Genomic DNA, 19,763 nt, shown 5'->3' with positions numbered 1-19,763 from the left:
GCTTCCGGTATTCCCTCTCAGCATTCTTCACTGAGCTCAGTCTAACCGTTCTTATTTCTTCTGTGGGTACTTTCTAACTAACTGAACATACTGACCTCACAGCACATTACCTGATATGTGCCAGAATAATTTTGCAGTAACTATCTCAGTTCGGCAACACTGTGTGTGTGTGTGTGTGTGTGTGTGTGTGTGTGTGTGTGTGTGTGTGTGTGTGTGTGTGTGTGTGTGTGTGTGTGTGTGTGTGTGTGTGTGTGTGTGTGTGTGTGTGTGTGTGTGTGTGTCTGTGCTCAATTTTCTCTCTGGCTGATGGGAGATAAAGAGTCATAACCATTCTGTGCTGCACTTCAATTTGTCTTGAAGTAATACTGTGCCACCCTGTCGTGGTGGCTTGACGTTTCTACAACCAAAAACCAAAATAGCCAGGAAATCATACAGAGGGCAGCGCCAGCAGACAGCAGCATTCAATTTGATCGCACCATCAGCACACACAAATAATCGCACGGTACAATACACAGAGAGGAAAAGTGACGTGACAACTTGTAGTCCAGCAAGTAAGTTAGCTGTTTTTCAGGATGTCCAAGAATGTAGAGAGGCTGTGGAGAAGGTAGCACTGACAGGGAATACTTGTGGACTCAAAGATGGGTTCAAGTGTGTATATTTCAACACAAGAAGTATCAGAAATAAGGTGGATGAACTTAAGGCGTGGATCGGTACTTGGGACTACGATGTTGTGGCCATCACGGAAGCGTGGATAGAAGAGGGACAGGAATGGTTGTTGGAGGTTCCTGGTTACAGATGTTTCAGTAAGATTAGGGAGGGTGGTAAAAAAAGGAAGGGGTGGAGTTGCTAATTAGAAATAGTATAACAGCTGCAGAAAAGCAGTTCGAGGGGGATCTGCCTTTGAAGGCAGTATGGGCTGAAGTCAGACGTAAGAAAGGAGCAGTCACCTTGTTGAGTGTTTACTAAAGGCCCCCCAATAGCAGCAGAGATGTGGAGAAACAGATTGGGAAACAAATTTTGGAAAGGTGCAGAAGCCACAGGGTAGTAGTCATGGGCGACTTCAACTTCCCAAATATTGACTGGAAGTGCATTAGATCAAGTAGATTGGATGGGATGGTGTTTTTGCAGTCCAGGAAGCTTTTCTAACTCATTATGTAGACTGTCCGACCAGAGGGGAGGCCATATTGGATTTAGTATTTGGTAACGAACCGGGACAAGTGATGGGTTTTTTAGTGGGTGAGCATTTTGGTGATTGTGATCATAATTCTGTGACTTTCACCTTGGTTATGGAGAGAGATAGGTGCGTGCAACAGGATGGGTTTTACAATTGGGGGAAGGGTAAATACGATGCTGCAAGACAAGATCTGAGGAGCATTAGTTGGGAGCATAGGCTGTCAGGGAAGGCTGTCGTTGAAATGTGGAACTTTTTCAAGGAACAGATACGACGTTATGTATGTATATGTTAGGGAGGAAAGAGATGGTCGTGTGATGCAACCTTGGTTGACGAGGGAGGTTGAATGTCATGGAAAGAGGAAGAAGGAGACTTCCATAAGGTTGAGGAAACAAGGTTCACACGGAGCATTGGAGAGATGCAGGATAGCCAGGAGGGAGCTGAAGAAAGGGATTACCGGAGCTAAGAGAGGGCATGAAAAATCTTTGGCGGGTAGGATCAAAGATAACCCCAAGGCCTTTTATGTGTATGTGAGAAACATGAGAATGACGAGAACGAGGGTAGGTCCAGTCAAGGACAGTAGTGCAAGACTGTGTATTCAGTCGGAAGAGATAGGAGAGGTCTTGAATGAGTACTTTTGTTCAGTATTTACAAATGAGAGGGATCGCATTGTTGAAGAGAAGAGTATGAAACGGACTGGTAAGCTAGAGGAGATACTTGTTAGGAAGGAAGATGTGTTGGGCATTTTGAAAAACTTGAGGATAGACAGGCCTGACGGGGTATATCCTCGGATTATGTGAGAAGAAAGAGAGGAAATTGCAGAGCCGTTGGCAATGATCTTTTCGTCTTCACTGTCAACGGGAGTGGTACCAGGGGACTGGAGAGTGGCGAATGTTGTGCCCCTGTTCATAAAAGGGATAGGGATAACCCCGGGAATTACAGGCCAGTTAGTCTTATTTTGGTGGTAGGCAAAGTAATGGAAAGGGTACTGAGGGATAGGATTTATGAGTATCTGGAAAGACACTGCTTGATTAGGGACAGCCAGCACGGATTTGTGAGGGGTAGATCTTACCTTACAAGTCTTATTGAATTCTTTGAGGAGGCGACCAAGCATGTGGATGAGGGTAGAGCAGTGGATGTAGTGTACATGGATAATAATAAGACATTTGATGAGGTGCCCCATGGTAGGCTTATGCAGAAAGTCTGGAGGCCTGGGATAGTGGGAAATTTGGCCAGTTGGATAAAGAACTGGCTAACCAGTCGAAGTCAGAGAGTGGTGGTAGATGGCAAATATTCACCCTGGAGCCCAGTTACAAGTGGAGTTCCGCAGGGATCAGTTCTGGGCCCTCTGCTGTTTGTAATTTTTATTAATGACTTCGAAGAGGGAGGCAAGGAGTTGGTCAGTAAATTTGCAGACGATAGGAAGATTGGTGGAGTTGTGGATAGTGAGGAGGGCTGTTGTCAGCTGCAAAGGGATTTAGATATGATGCAGAGCTGAGCTGAGGAGTGGCAGATGGAGATCAACCCTGTCAAATGTGAGGTTGCCCATATTGGAAGGGCAAATAAGAATGCCTGATACAGGGTTAACGATAGGGTTCTTAGTAAGGTGGAAGAGCAAAGGGATCTTGGAGTCTATGTTCATAGCTCTTTGAAAGTTGCCACTCAGGTGGATAGAGCTTGTAAGAAGGCCTATGGTGTGTTAGCGTTCATGAGCAGAGGGATTGAATTCAAGAGTCGTGAGGTAATGTTGCAGCTGTACAGGACCTCGGTAAGGCTACATTTGGAGTACTGTGTGCAGTTCTGGTCGCCTTTTTTTGGGAAGATGTGGAAGCTTTGGAGAGGGTGCAGAGGAGATTTACCAGGATGTTGCCTGGAATGGAGAATAGATCGTACGAGGATAGGTTGAGAGTGCTAGGCCTTTTCTCATTGGAACAGTGAAGGATGAGGGGGGACTTGATAGTGGTTTATAAGAGGATCGGGGAATAGATAGAGTAGACGGTCAGAGACTTTTTCCCCAAGTACAGCAGAGTGTTACAAGGGGACATAAATTTAAGGTGAACGGTAGAAGGTATAGGGGGGATGTCGGGGTAGGTTCTTTACCCAGAGAGTGGGTGGGGGCATGGAATGCGCTGTCTGTGGGAGTGGCAGAGTCAGAATCATTGGTGACCTTTAAGCAGCAATTGGATAGGTACATGGATAGGTGCTTAAGCTAGGACAAATGTTCGGCACAACATTGTGGGCCGAAGGGCCTGTTCTGTGCTGGATTGTTCTATGTTCTATGTTCTATAACAGTTAGCCAGTGTGAAGATTTAAGAGAAATCACTTTGGGGATTACAGAGATAGTTACTATAGAGAAAACAGGCATGTTCAGGGCATGAATTACAGAACTTCCAAATCAAGTCTTGTAAGGATCTCTTCTAGTTCTGATCGAACACGTCTGACTCTTGGAATCTCCCGAGAACACAAGCCCATGCTATGTAGTCTTTCAATGTCTATCTCAGCCTTGAGCATATTTGGCTCCGAGATTCTGTGGTAAATCATTCAACAGATTCTTTTCCCTCTGAGAAAAGAAATTCCTCATCACCTCGAACTTCAATGTGTGATTACTTCCTCTCACATTACATCACCTGCTCCTACATCTGCCATCAGAGCGAAACAACTTTGCCATGTCTGCCCTGTTACGTTTTTAGTCCATACCTCTCAAACATGGGGGACTTGAAGTTGTTCCTCAAGAATCAGAGTAAGATGCCACCATCCCGTTTCTATGCAACTCGCTTTTGCACTGACGAAGCTTCCGATGTTGATAAACACAAAAGATGTTTACACGCATTCATTCCCCTTCAGACCTTCAGCCGTGTAACAAAACAAAGTATTTTTCTGTTAAATTAGTGGGGTTGTAATTCCACATTTTAGAGTGCAGGAGTGGAGATGAATGTCTGGGTCTGCTAATTGTCATGAACAAATTGGGAAATTAAACAGGACTTCCAGCATTTGGAAACACATAAAATACAACACGCTCTTGAAGAGAATCTAAGTTTGAGTTTGTTTTAAGAATCAGACAAACACTACATTTTGAAGTCTACCCATTGTGTACAAACTATTTCGAATCCAGAAATTCACTCTGAATAAACAGAATTTCTTAATAAACTGGGAATTGTTCTGCTGGGAAACTGGCATGTGAGATTTGGAAGGGGCTGTTCAGAATGACAGGCGGATGAACATAGGGTAGTAAAGGAAAAAAAGGAATCATTAGAATATCGCCAGTGAATTTATGAATGTCGGTTAGACATGCGAATGAAGAGTACCAGAGGCTGTGAGTTGGTGGTGCTGTCAGTTAGAATGGTGCTGTGTGTTGCTGTTCCCCCTTCTGATTAAGTTTCTGCACAGTTTGAACTTTCTTTTGTGCACTCATGGACATGCACCTGGAAGGGTCAAAGTTGCTTTGCGTTGAACAGAAGGGCGCGAAACACAGAATGATCTTTTTGATAAATTCATTCCTTTTCATCCCTACAGCCAACATATACCACAAAGCAACAGCCAGTTGCTGCTGTGCGAACATTAGATCCATGAGAGAACTGTCCAGATGAACGTTTCTGATATTTTGAACATTCTCCCATCAAACATTAAGACAGAGCGAACAATATATCGTATAACATATCGAAACACATTCGTAAAAAACTCAGACAAATATGCACAAAAAAACTTTCACGCAGACATGTGATGCATACACTTTTGCACTTGCAACTAAATGCATAGATGGAAACTGATGATGCACCAGTTCGTTGGCTACTGATTACTGTGTGTAGTTGGAAATATCACAACAGCATTTTCCGCTGTCTCCTGATGTGAACCATAAAAAGGGGAATTGGTGTTTCTTTTGGTTTTGAACATCCATCAATAGGACATTAATCTGGAGTTGTAATTAACATTGATTATGCTCAAGCTGAATGCAATCACGTCCGAATCACGTCCTTTATCTTCGTGGGACCTACACAAATCTTGATTTGGAGATTATATTATTGTGACTGAGTTTTGAAAGCTACTGTTAATTATTGAGAAAAGTGGTAAGCAAAAGTAAATCAGCAGCACTGACCAAACGAGCCACTGTTTCCACCTGTCAGAGTAAGTGCGGAAATAAATCTTTCAATATCTCCTCCAAGTCACTCAGTAGAATCCAGAATTGGAAATGCATCACCCTTTCTTCAGTGTCCCTGGATCAATATTCTACCTTCGCCACCTATCACCCCGCCAAATGATACAGCCACTTGAAAGGACAGTTTTAGATGAGATTACCTATGTGTGGAAACAGGCCCTTTGGCCGAACATGTCCACACCGACATAGCCAATTCACCTGACCTGCACATCTTTGGACTTTGAGAGGAAACTGGAGCACCCATAGAAAACCGACACAGACACGGGGAGAATGTGCAAACTCCACACAGACAGATGCCCGAGCCAGGAATCGAAACCGGGTCTATGGTGCTGTGAGGGAGCAGTGCTAACCAATGAGCCACCGTTTCGTCCCACACACCAAAGATGTACAGGTCAGGTGATTTAGCCATGCTAAACTGCGGATAGTGTTAGGTGCATCATTAAGAGGGGAATGGGTTACTCTTCGAAGGGTTGGAGTGGACTTGTTGGGCTGAACGGCCTGTTTCTACGCAGTAGGAAATCTAATCATCTGTCTCTGGAAGCCTCGAACTAACTGCTGTACCAATACCTTGCTCAGATTTCTGCAATGGTTCCATTGGTGTCACAGACAGGGCATATTTTGGCAGCGTGTTCAGAGAGGGACAATTCGGGTCATTCTTTCCTGAAATGAAAATACAGCACTTTGACCATCAGAGACATTGGGAGAGAATGTGCTACAGAGTACCCCTTCTATACAACCCAATCAGCCGCAAGTACAGAAACCCCAGTGGAGATAGGAGCTATACCAACAGCTGCCCAGTAGCAACACGCGAACACAAATGAATTTTTTGGAGGTCCCACGTTCATTATTGAACTTCAGACGATGCTGTGGCTTTAAGATGTTGTTTTGTCCTGGTTTCTTTTTCAGAGAAACATTTAAGCAGAGGTGCAGAGATGTCCAGTGAAGATTACTTGAGTAAACATCTGGGGAAGTCCTGTGGGGGCCGGTTAACAGCATGAATGATTATGACAAGCTCAAGAGGATCCGGATTATTGGATTTTGGCTTTTCCGCGGTATCAGAAGTCGCTGGGGGCACACCACAGTTGAAAGCAGCAGAAACGCCTCCTGGCAGTTACTCTCTCTAAGTTTTCTCTTTTATTCCCTCCTGGATTGTAGAACTGCATGTGAGACTTTTTTCTCTGAATTTGCTTTATGGTATTTTATTAAATTGAAATTATAAGAGTAATTGTCGATGCATCGATAGTTCAGATGAATTATCCAGGAGAGGTAAGTTATTCTAATCTCCTCTTTCTTTAATGCATTTTAATTGTAGTGTTTGAACAAATTGTCTTTTGCTTAATGTCGAGTAGTTGAACCAGTTGAGTTGTATCTGAAACACAACACGTTACATCTGTCTTTAATATTGATACAAATAAAGTCTGGACGAGCTTATTAAAATACTTTGAGTGGATCTGGTCTGATCTATACCAATTATTACATAAACCTGAATCTGTGAGAAGATATCAATTTTCTACACAACTTGTTCACAGATGTTTTACCTACAACTAGACCAGGTGAGGCGAAAAATGGGATCTACTTGACACAAAGTGACAGTAGTCGAGAGTGTGGTGCTGGGAACGTCCAGCGGGTCAGGCAGCATCCGAGGAGCAGGAGAATCGACGTTTTGGACATAAGCCCTTCATCCTAAAACGTCGATTCACCTGTTTCTCGGATGCTGCATGACCTGCTATGATTTTCCATCACCACATTCTAGCCTCTGATCTCCAGCAACTGCAGTCCTCACTAGCTCCAAAAACTGGCAATATCACTGCATATCTGTAGCCCCTACGAATCTCAAGTGGGCAATTGATTTCTGTGGATTATATTCAGGATAATGTTCTGATTTCCAGCATCCATAATTTTGTCCGTTTTGTTTTAACTCAGTTAACTGCTGTGGTGTCCCTGCACGCGTGTGTGGACGTTGAGGATGTAAAACTCCGTGCTGTCTCTCAGTTCATGAACAACAAATCACAGGACAGCAAATTGTTTGGTGGTGGGGAGTACAACGGGTGGGATCACACATCATTCTCCTCTGTGTCTGTGCGCAAGTCCAGAGTTCACAGTTTATTTTCTCTCAAGCAGCTTAGGGAAAGATTTTGGTGACAGTTTGTTGCAAGGTTAGTTTGGTTTTCTCTCGGTGTTTGTTTAGACTCCTGAAAGCACATAATAACTTTCCAACAAACCGAGAAACCCCCAATATATGGAACTATCTGTGATCCAAAGGCAGTTTTTGTACAGTGGAGAGCCTGTTTATTATCACCGTGTCACTCAGTGCACAGTAATACACGGCAGAGTCAGCCAGTTCCAGCCCATTGATAGTCAAACTGGTGAATTTATTCGAGGTCTGAAGTTCTCCTGAGAAGCGATTTTTCGCAAAGTCTGCTTTATGATCAAAGCCAGCATTCGATTTCAACAGTATATACTCGGGCTGTGTATCCAGCTGCCGACGGTACCAGTGTAACCAATAGTTGCTCCATGTAGTATCATAGGTACAGCTTAGAGTCACCAACTCTCCTTCTGCCCAAACAGCTGAGGCCAGTGACTGAGTGACAGAATTTCCATGGCTCGGATCTGAAAGAGAAAGCAGATATCAATTGTAAGGTGTTAGGCTCGGCTGGTTTTAAATTGTGTTTTAAATAAGAAGTATATCTTCCATTTCCTCCACATTTACCTGCTAGAATTGTGCTCCACACAACCCAAATGCTGACTAGCCGCATTGTCACTGTCTTCTGTGTCAGAGTGCAGTCGGCTATTTGAAGACACCCATTCTGTTAACCTGCCCTCGGTAAACTGCTGACGTGTCTCCGGAGATTCCCACCTCACTGCTCTGTGGGGGTGGGGGGGGGAGGGGATATGCTATTCGTGTGGGTGGAGGAGAGCAGCTTCTCTGTGAATTATACATCTGGATCTGCACTTAACAAGGAGAGTCGAGAATTCCATCAATTTCATTCATGATTAGCAACTTCCCACTTTCATTGTGCCCTTTACTATAAAGACACTGTTTTTTGTTGTTTTCTTTCTCCCAGTTGTTCCTGTCCTCTATCACGAGGTCTGGTACAAAGCACGTTGGAGAGACTGGAGCTGTAGATAATTCTGGATGATATTACCAAGGCTCTTTAGTCCTTAGGAAAGAATAAACGTCCTGGAAGCGCCAGTATACTGGCCGAGTTGTATTCAGCGCTGTGTGACCTGATTGGTCAGGACCTGCTGGAGCTGTGCAAGAGGTACGAGGCAGGTTTCATTAGCGGCTCCATCAACATTCTCATCTACAAACGGAAGGGGGAGTGGGACTAAGTTAGAGATTGGAAACCAATATCATTGCTGAATGCAGACTACAAAATCCTGCCTAAAGTCATCGCCAATCTTGTCAGGTCTGCTCTGGGTTTGACGATTCACTCCGAACAAACTGTAACACAGACAATCTCTGAGAGTCTCTTGCTCCTCTGGATGCGTGCAGGATAGGTTGATGGACGCCTGCTTCATCAGCCTGGAGCAGGAGAAGGCCGTTGACACGATATTGCACACGTACGGGTGAACATGCTCTCCAAACTGAGGAGGGGAATTTGTGGTTGAATCCGAATACTATACACCAACATCGTTAGAGCAGTCTCAATCAATGGGTCAGAATCTGAAAGGTTCCTGATCAGATTCGCAGTCAGGTAGGGCTGCCCAGTGTCTCTTAGGGGAGAAAGTGAGGTCTGCAGATGCTGGAGATCAGAGCTGAAAATGTGTTGCTGGAAAAGCGCAACAGGTCAGGCAGCATCCAAGGAGCAGGAGGTTCGACGTTTCGGGCATAAGCCCTTCTTCAGGAATTCCTGAAGAAGGGCTTATGCCCGAAACGTCAAATCTCCTGTTCCTTGGATGCTGCCTGACTTGCTGCGCTTTTCCAGCAACACATTTTCTGCCCAGTGTCTCTTGCCTTGTTTGTGCGTAATGTAGAGCACATTGCTGAACCCATCAGGAACGATGCACGCATGAAGGGGAGTGACTAGTCCAGGCAGCAGTGGCCTGCAGGTCAAAGCCACCTTGTACATGAATGACGTCGCTATTTTCTACTCAGATTCTCGCTGTCAATACACCAAATCGTGAGCAGCTGCGACCAGGTCAAACTGGCCTTAGGAGGCAAGGTAAATTGAAGCAAGAACGAGGTCATGTTTTTGGAAACTTGGCCGACTACAACTTAATTGCATTTACCGTCAGGACAGGCTACCTGGAGGTGCTGGGAGTATGGTTCAGAGGAGCCGGGCCGTGCACAGACTCTTGTGGGGAGGGCATCACCAAAGTAAAGTAGAAAGTGGCCTTTTGGGATCACCGCTTCCTCTCTATTGTGGGTAAAACTGATCATCAGATGTGAGACACTCTCCCGACTACTGTAGACAGGACAGGTCAGACCTGTCCCCCAAAACTGTCCTGTTCCACTCACCAGAGACACCTTTCATCCAGAGGCCTAAGGTAGATGGAGTCTGCAGGGAATGCATATAAAAAATCTCTGAATATGGGACGAAGAACGTACCCAATATTCCCCTCATCCTGATGGCTACCTTTGTGCATGGCTGCACTAAGCTTTGCATAGACCCCCATCACTGAAACACCAAATGTCACCATATACTGAGATTCTACTGTCTCCCGTGTTAAGAAGGATGAAACCGTGGAACACTCCAAGTACTTGGTCCACTCATTCTCCCCTGTCCTGTGTACGGACGTTTACAAAGGAAAACACGTTTCATCTCATGTTCATCAGAAAGTGGTCAGCATGGAGCGTCCTCGAGACCCTGTTGGAAAAGGAAAGAATGGATCATATTGTGTTTTTCCCTGAGCAGACTGTGAAAACTATTTGACTGACTGTTTCGTAACCAGTACTTTCCAAAAAGCACTAAGACATCGCTTGGCTGGTGCCAAGAAGGGCACGACCTGTGGTATCCTTCATGCATACCTGGTCAGCCTGCACCAGCGCATGCTGAAGTGGTTGCAGAGGGGTTGCATCTGTCATATATCTCCCACTGGAATGTGCCTTTGCACGAGAAGGCCGCTGGAAGATGCAATACTTGATGTCGAGTTACTTTCTGAGCAGCTCCATACCACAGGGCTCTGCGCTCTACATTGGGTTTCCTGGGATGTGCACCAAGACAGACATTATTGGCGCCTGGTGCAGCATCAAGTCAGTGAATGATGCTCTTTGGTCTGCCCGAATTGTGTTTGTCTTCCAGAACAAGGATTTGACCCTGACCGAGTGTTGCAGACTGGCACATCCCAACGAGCAGGACACGTGCCAAGGGATGTCCTAAACCCTGGGGCAACTGCTGCCCAGGAGCAGTGGGGAAAGACCACGCTGTGAGGTCTTCCTGCTGAAGAAAAATGGGATCCTGTTCAGTTATCTGATCCTCCTAGTGAGTAAGAGAGATATTTGGTTTTGTGGATAGCCAAACTCCGATGTTTTGTGTATTTATTGATATGCTACCTGCACAGACGCAAACTACTTTCGTTTCAACGTAAGTAGAGAGAAAGCGAGGACTGCAGATGCTGCAGGGTCAGAATCGAAAACTGTGGCGCTGGAAGGGCACTGTAGGTCAGGTACCATCAGGATCTTTTCACCTCCACAGACATTTACCTGCACATCCATCCACCTCACCTGCAGTGTCTGTTGCTCTCGATGCGATCTCCTCCATATCGGAGAGACATGGCACCAACTCTCTGAACATTTCAGGGAATATCTCTGGGACACACGCACCCAACATACCTACAACCCTGTGGCCGAACACTTCAACGACTTCGCCCACTCCACCAAGGAGATACAAGCCCTTGGCCTCCTCACTGCCAAATCCCACAAAGATTTTCACTGTGCCTCAGGACACGTGGCAATAAATTCAATCAATTCAATCCACCTGATGACTGGAAAAAGAACGTCTTATCCTCCGCCTTAGGACCACTCAAACATACGACATTAACTTCGACTTCACTAGTTTCTAGATTTCCCCTCCTCCCATCTCACCCCAGTTCTAAACTTCCAACTCGGCACCGCCCTCTCGACCTGTGCCACTTGTCCATCTTCCTTCGCACCGACCCACCCCACCGAGTATCACAATCAACCACCATTTGCATCCGCCTACCACCTTTCCTGCTACCTCCGCTCAACCCACTCATTATCCTATTATCTCTCAGCTCCTTTCCTCTTCCCTACAAACATGATAAATGACATATGCCCAAAACGTCGATTCTCCTGCTCGTATGATGTTACCTGACCTGCTGGACTTTTCCAGAACCACGTGTTCTGACTCTGTCAATGCCTACATAAAAGGAGATCTATTTTTCTTGTGAGCAAAATAGATTATTGAAATCAGAAAAGAAACATTGTTGTTCTCTCTTTTTTTCTGTCGTTCTGCTGTTCTTCTTTCTACTCCTGAGATAGATTTCCAAACTACATATGTAACTTTTGAGCTCAAAATCTGTCCACTCTCAAATTGCAATCAGCTTCCTTATCGCAGGGCACAACCTCAATCTGATCCAACAAAATCTCTGATATTAATTTTACAAGATACCTCTATATTCTGAAACTCCTCTGTCCTCCGGTTCAATATTATCTCTCTAACCCTCTGTTAGTTGCTCACAGCATTCTCCATTGATCTAAACATTTTGCTTCATTGCTGTTGTGGGTGTTTTTTTCTTCTAAGTCACTAATCACACAGGCCTCAGAGGGCAGGATCCACTGCATATATGAATAATCTTACAGTCCCTACCTTCTGTTGAAATACACTCAGTGCTTGCATGAGTGTGTTTGTTGTGTGTGTCTGTATGTGTGTGTGAGCACGTGTGCGTCATTTTTACACAACAGAAAAGTTTTTACAAGACTTTCACTGAAGTTTAAAGAGTCAAATCCTCTCTGGTTGCACTTTCAATTCGTGTTCAAAGTAATACAACGTCACCCTTTGCAAGTGGCATGAAGGTACTACAAATATCCACAATGAAAATCATTAAGAGCATAAACTCAGTGGGAGAACATCAGCACACCGCAGCAACCAATGTGGCAGCAGCATCATGCAAGGTAAGTGTGGGGATTAGTGATAGCCAGTGTAAAGATCACAGAGGGGTCAATGTGGGATTTTAAAAAGTGAGTACGTTTACTGAAGCAAACGTGGACACCACGTGGATTCACAGATTCACCAAATCAAATCATCTCGGGAACTTATATGTTTTGCTTCGGTCAGATCAGACTTGCAATTTCCACAGAGTACAGTCTCAGACCATCTAGCCTCTCCAGGTCTATCTCACACGTGAACAGATTTATCACCCAGACTCTGTGAAAGATATTCCCTCTGAAAGAAGATTTCCATTCTCATTTCTAACTTCAAGGTGTGATGCATTATTCTGAGCATCTGATTCCAGATTCTGCAAAGGGGAAAGTGACTTTTCTGCGTCTGTTCTGTCAAGTTCTCATGACAAACATCGAGAGCATGTGAGACTTGAAGGTGTGCCTCTTAACTTAGGTAGGGACCTAACACAAAGTCACAGTTGTCCCCACGCAGCTCGCTTTATACAATGATAAATTATTCTGATGTGGATAAACTCAAAGAATGTTTGCTCACGGAGATGTCTCTCCTGACCTCCAGCCTTGGAACAACAAAAATTGGTTTTGCATTGCGTTCATGCATCCTGATGGGAATGTTAAGGAACTTGAGGTTTCAAGATTGGAGATGAATGGCTGGTTTGTTAATTGTCACGTACAGAGCAAGAAAATGCGTTTTCCAGCATTAGTGGGACAGCTGAACTTTAACATGAAATTCTGGCGTGAATATTGTCTGTGTCAGTGTGCAACCTCAGAATCTGCTGTCGATTTTCTCAGCAGGTCAGGGAAACAGTTGCATGACAATTTGAAGCGAGGTTAGTTTGGTTTCCTCTCGGTCTGAGATGGAACTCCTGAAAGCACATCGTAACTTACTGAGGCTCCGTAAAAGCACCAATAAATGAATCAATCCATGGTCCAAAAGCGGTTCTTGTACAGAGGCGAGGTTGTTTATCATCACTGTGAGGTCCTGAAGGCGCAGTAATAAACAGCAGTGTCAGTCAGCTGTAGCCCAGAAATAGTCAAACTGGTGAATTTCCTCTCAGACTGAAGTTCGACAGAGAAGCGACCTTTAGCAAGACCAGCTTCGCCTCCATACCCAGCATTTCTTTGCCAGAGTATGTACTCAGGCTGTGTGTCTGGGCGCTGTCGGTGCCAGGATAATACGGAGTAGCTGGATGTACTTTCATAGGTACAGTTAAGAATAACTGCCTCTCCTTCTGCCCGAACATCCGAGAAGAGTGACTGAATGACAGAATCTCCTTGACTCAGGTCTGAAAAGGAAAAAAAAAGCATCAGTTCTAAATTATCGGGATGCCCTCGGTTTAAACTGTGATTTGAAAGAGTGGTAGAAATTGAATTTCCTCCACATCTACCTGCTAGAATTGGCCCCCACACAATCCAGATGCTGAATACCTTCATTGTCACTGTCCTCTGTGTAACAGGACACTCAAACATTTGAAGACAGCCATTCAAATACCTGGCTTCCTGTAAACTGCTGACGTGTCTTTGGAGCTTCCCACCGCACGGTCTTCTGGGGGCAGTGATGCTTTGCATGCAGGAGGAACAGAGCAGAATCTCAGTGCACTAACACATACCGATCTGGGTTGCAGTCGCTGCAATTAAAGTGGAGGACTGAAAATTCTGATCGACTGGCCGACATTCATCATAAGCAATTCCTCAGATTCACTGTACCATTTACTTTCAAGACTCTGCTCTTTTTCGGCCAAAATTGCTCAACTGAAGCCATATTTGTAAATAAGCAGTTTAGGATTATGCCAAAGTTATCCACACCGCCCACACCGACAATTCCACGTCACGCATTCTCCTTACAGCCCCACAACGGTCCCCTCTCAAATTACAATCCTACCTTCCACATCACTGGACTCAATCTCACACTTACCCAGCATTATCTTTGATATCGCTGTTATACGATTCTCCTATATAGCTGGGGGTTTTTTTCTCTGTCCCCAGGCTCAAGGCGCTCTATCATCTATCTATCTATCTATCTATCTATCTATCTATCTATCTATCTATCTATCTATCTATCTATCTATCTATCTATCTATCTATCTATCTATCTACCTATCTATCTATCTATCTATCTATCTATCTATTTATTTATCTATCTATCTGCCTCTCGATCTATCTATCTGTCTATCTATCTATCTATCTATCTAAATATCTATCTATCTATCTATCTCCTTCTTCTCCCTCCCTCTGTCTGTCATCTATCTTTCTTCCACTGCCTTCTTTCTTTGTCTCCTCAATCTCTCTTCGCCACCATCCCCACCCCACAAACCCCCCTCCTGAGAAGTGGCAGATGGGAGTTTAATTCAGATAAATGCAACGTGCTGCAATTTGGGAAAGCAAATCTTAGCAGGACTTATACACTTAATGGTGAGGTCCGAGGGAGACCTCGAAGTGTAGGTTCATAGTTCCTTGAAAGTGGAGTCGCAGCTAGATAGGATAGTGAAGAATGCGTTTGGCATGCTTTCCTTTATTGGTCAGAGTATTGAGTACAGGAGTTGGGAAGCCATGTTGCGGCTACACAGGACATTGGTTAGACCACTGTTGGAATATTGCGTGCAGTTCTGGTCTCCTTTCTATCAGAAAGATGTTGTGAAACTTGAAAGAGTTCAGAAAATGTTTACAAGGATGTTGCCAGGGTTGGAGTATTTGAGATATAGGGAGAGGCTGAACAGGCTGGGGCTGTTTTCCCTGGAACGTCGGAGGCTGAGTGGTGACTTTATAGATGTTTACAAAATTATCAGGCCATGGATAGGATAAATAGGCAATGTATTTTCCCTGGGATCGGGGAGTCCAGAACTAGAGGGTATAGGTTTAGGGTGAGAAGGGAAAGATATAAAAGAGACCTAAGGGGCATCTTTTTCACGCAGAGGGTGGTACGTGTATGGAAGGGTCTGTTTCCATGCTGTACATCTCTATGACTCTATGACTTCTTCCTTGCTGGTGTTTTTTTTTTGACTCACTGAACACAGAAGCCTCACCGAATACGATCTGCTGTATATCTGAATAACATTACAATAACATAATATCCTTAAGCAACCTCAGCATCTGTGTTCATGTCTGTGTATGTGTGTGCGTGTGTGTGTGTGTGTGCGTGTGTGTGTCTGTGTATGCACACATGCGCGCACGTGCTTTTCTCTGTGTAATGGGCGATATATTTCCACGTTTTGAATTTTAATCATTTCACTCCTCTGCAGTTGCACTCGATTTGATGTTTTAAGTGATAAAACGTCAATCTCTGCTGGTGGCCTGAAGCTACTACAACTGTGAATTGTGAAAATCGCCAGGGTATCAGTCAGACAGAGAGCAGCAGCAGACAGCAGCCTCCGATCTGACAGGCGCATCAACACTCATTGAGTGGGAAGTGTTTCTTGATTGATTGGATGATTGGCATCGCTGTGAAGGCAGCATTTACTGCCTGGAACTGCCCAAAGAACAATACAGCACAGAACAGGGCCTTCAGCTTGTTGTGCCGAACACTGATCCTCATGTATACACCCTCACATTTCTGTGACCATATGTATGTCCAGAGGTCTCTTAAATGTCCCCAATGACCTTGCTTCCACAACTGCTGCTGGCAACGCATTCCATGCTCTCACAACTCTCTGTGTAAAGAACCCGCCTCTGACATCCCCTCTATATTTTCCTCCAAACAGTTTAAAACTATGACCCATCGCGTTAGCCATTTCTGCGCTGGGAAATAGTCTCTGGCTATCGACTCTATCTATGCCTCTCATTATCTTGTATATCTCAATTAGGTCCCCTCTCCTCCTCCTTTTCTCCAATGAAAAATGTCCGAGCTCAGTCAACCTCTCTTCATAAGGTAAGCCCTCCAGTCCAGGCTGCAGTCCTGGTAAACCTCCTCTGAACCCTCTCCAAAGCATCCACATCTTTCCTATAATAGGGCGACCAGAACTGGATGCAGTCTTCCAAGTGCGGTCCAACCAAAGTTTTATAGAGCTGCAACAAGATCTCACGACTCTTAAACTCAATCCCCCTGTTAATGAAAGCCAAAACACCATATGCTTTCTAAACAACCCTGTCCACTTGGGTGGCCATTTAAGGGATCTATGTACCTGCACACCAAGATCTATTCCTCCACACTGCCAAGAATCCTATCCTTAATCCTGTGCTCAGCTTTCAAATTCGGCATTCCAAAATGCATCACCTCGCATTTATCCAGGTTGAACCCCATCTGCCATCTCTCAGCCCACCTCTGCATCCTGTCAATGTCCCGCTGCAGCCTACAATAGTCCTTTATACTGTCAACGACACCTCCAACCTTTGTGTCGTCAGCAAACTTGCTGACCCACCCTTCAATCCCCTCATCCAAGTCATTAATAAAAATTACAAACAGTAGAAGCCCAAAGACAGAGCCCTGTGGAAGACAACTTACCACTGACTTCCAGGCAGAATATTTTCCTTCTACTACCACTCGCTGTCTTTTGTTGGCCAGCCAATTCTGTATCCAGACAGCTAAGTTCCCCTGTATCCCATTCCTCCTGATCTTCTGAATGAGCCTACCATGGGGAACCTTACCAAATGCCTTGCTGAAGCCCATATACACTACATCCACAGCTCGACCCTCATCAACTTTTCTAGTCATATCCTCAAAGGACACGATAAGTTTTGTGAGGCATGGCCTGCCCCTCACAAAGCCTTGTTGACTGCATTTAATCAAGCCATGCTCTTCCAGATGGCCATAAATCCTATCCCCAGGAATCCTTTCTAACACCTTGGAGTTGACAGACGTGAGACTTACTCGTCTGTAATTGCTGGGGATTTCCCTATTTCTTTTCTTGAAGAGAGGAATTACATTTGCCTCCTCCAGTCCTCGGGTACGACTCCAGTGGAGAGCGAGGAACCAAAGATCCTCATAATTGGCGAAGCAATTGCATTTCTCGTTTCCCAAAGCAGCCAAGGGCAAATCTGGTCCGGACATTGCGACTTGTCAAACTTAATGTTTGACAAAATTGTCAGCGCACATCAGCTTCCTCTCTCTCTATCCATTCCAGCATGCACACCTGCTCTTCAAAGGTATTATTCCCTACAAAGTTCGTTTCATTCGTAAAGACAGAAGCAAAAAAACTCATTTGGGGCTTCCCCTACCTCCTCAGACTCAACACACAAGTTCCCTATGCTATCTCTGATCGGCCCTACTCTTTCTTTGACCATTCTCTTATTCCTCACATAAGTGTAAAATGTCTTTGTGTTCTCCCTAATCCGTTCTGCTAGCCTTTCTCGAGCCCCCTCCTGGCTCTCCTCAGATCATTTTTGAGCACCTTCCTCACCTGACTGTAATCCCCTAGAACTGAGTCACCCATTACAACAACCCTACTACGTCCACACTTTTCCAAAATCTGCCAACCTATGCTTTCTTCCATCTCCCTGCTGCTATTTGGGGGGCCTGTAGTAAACCCCTAACGTGATGACTGCTCCCTTGCTGTTTCTAAGTTCCACCCACACTGACTCGGTAGGCAGATCTTTCTCGACAATCGAAGCTTCTGTAGCTGTGATACCCTCTCTGATTAGTAGTGCTACATCCACTCCTCTTTTCTCCCTTCCCTATTCTTTTTAAGTACTCTCAACCCAGGAATATCCAGCAACCATTCCTGCCCTTGAGAAACCCATGCGAGTATGCAGAGTACTGTATTTTCAGTTGCATTCAGATTTCACTATCTTCCTTAACAGTACTTCAAACCCAATTCCCATGAACATTACCTGGTTATCTGCGTCAATAATCCAGCGAAAATACCATGAGACCATCGCCTCCCCTAAAAAGTTAGCCAGCATGCAGATTACAGAGCGATAAGTATGGGGATTGCAATGAGGATGAGTGGAGAGAAAACAGACATGGTCAGTGCCTGGATGGCTGTTTTAAGATGTGGGTGTACTGCACTTTTAAGAGAGTTAGAAGCTTCCAGAACTACCTGACAGCGCCAAATGTTCTCAATAAGGTAACAATATAACACTTGCTCAAAAGCCAGCTCTGTCTCCCAGCTCACTGTCTACAACTCACAGGACAGCAAATTGTTGGTGGTGGAGATTAGCATGTTGCGCTCTCACAGGATTCTGTTTTGTGTCTGTGCACATGCTTGGTGCCTTCATTTCATTCTCCCAACAACTCCTAGAAACAGTTGGATGACAGTTTCATGCGTGGCAAGTTTGGTTTCCTCTCGGTGTCTATCTCAGCTCCTGAAAGCGCATAGTAACCTCCCAAGACTCGGCAAAGGACCCAATAAATAAACTTATGATCTCAAGGCAGTTCTTGTAAGGGGAAGATGCTGTTTATCATCACTGTGCCCCTTAAAGCACAGTAATACATGGCTGTGTCAGTCAGCTCTAGTCTGGTGATCGTCAGACTGATGGATTTTCCCCTGGTCTGAAACCCTGCAGAGAAGCGACTTTGAGCAAAATCTGCTTTATCCGTAACACCACCAGTAGTTTTCAAGAGTATATATTCGGGCTGTGTGCCTGGGTGCTGTCGGTACCAGTATAATGTATAGCTGCTCCATGAAGTGTCACAGGTGCAGCTTAGAGACACCATTCTTCCATCTGTATGAACAACTGAGGAGGGTGACTGAGTGACAGAATCTCCAAGAGTCCTCTCTGAAAGGGAACATAGACATCATATGTAAAGTGTTACACTGCGCTGCTTACACCATGATTTGTTGAAGAATTGCATTTCCTCCACACTTACCGGTTAGAATTGTTCCGCACACAACCCAGATGCTGAGGAGGCGCATTATCGATTTCCTCTGTGTGTCAGGGCATTCAGGTATTTGTAGACACCCATTCCATAAACCCCGCCCTCAGTAAACTGCTGATGTATCTCTGGATGTCCTTACCTCTCTGCCATGTGTGAGCAGTGATGCGCAGAGCGTAGGAGGAAGAGTGCTGATTCTTTGATTTGACACATCCAGAGCCGGGATGCAGTCACTGCACCTAAAATGGAGAACTGAGATTCCAGATAGATTGTCCTCAATCCGCGATAATTAATTCCCCAGATCCATCGTATATTTTTCTTGGAATTATCTCTTCGTTTTCTGTCTAACTTCTTTAATTGACGTCATTTCCTGCTCTTTGCCACTAAAGGCGCCCCCAAAATTTGCCTACATGACTCTGAGATTTCCGCCACTTCACGTAATCCATAAATTGTCACCACTCAATTACACTCACACTATTCCATCACTCAACTCAATCGCAATCTCTGATATCACTTTCACCAGATATTCCTTTATTCTGTTCCTCTATTGGTGTTTCCCTGGCTGCGGGCACAAAATCATCTTTCTCTCTCTGTTCGTTCTTCTCAG

General features: G+C 44.8%; 1 protein-coding gene across 1 annotated transcript in view; it reads left to right on the top strand.

Moving 5' to 3' along the window:
* LOC132807638 (T cell receptor alpha chain MC.7.G5-like) overlaps window positions 1–19,763 on the top strand; it is a 396,787-nt gene that overhangs the window by 122,651 nt on the left and 254,373 nt on the right. Inside the window, exon 3 of the mRNA XM_060821685.1 lies at window positions 6,077–6,089. Within this exon, the coding sequence (XP_060677668.1) occupies window positions 6,077–6,089 (13 nt within the window). The remainder of the gene's footprint in view (window positions 1–6,076; window positions 6,090–19,763) is intronic.

The sequence above is a fragment of the Hemiscyllium ocellatum genome, assembly GCF_020745735.1.
Source record: "Hemiscyllium ocellatum isolate sHemOce1 chromosome 27 unlocalized genomic scaffold, sHemOce1.pat.X.cur. SUPER_27_unloc_2, whole genome shotgun sequence".
In the NCBI taxonomy this organism is placed as follows: Eukaryota; Metazoa; Chordata; class Chondrichthyes; order Orectolobiformes; family Hemiscylliidae; genus Hemiscyllium; species Hemiscyllium ocellatum.
The sequence above is the reverse complement of the archived record's forward strand: the minus strand, read 5'-3'. Positions and strand labels throughout refer to the sequence as shown.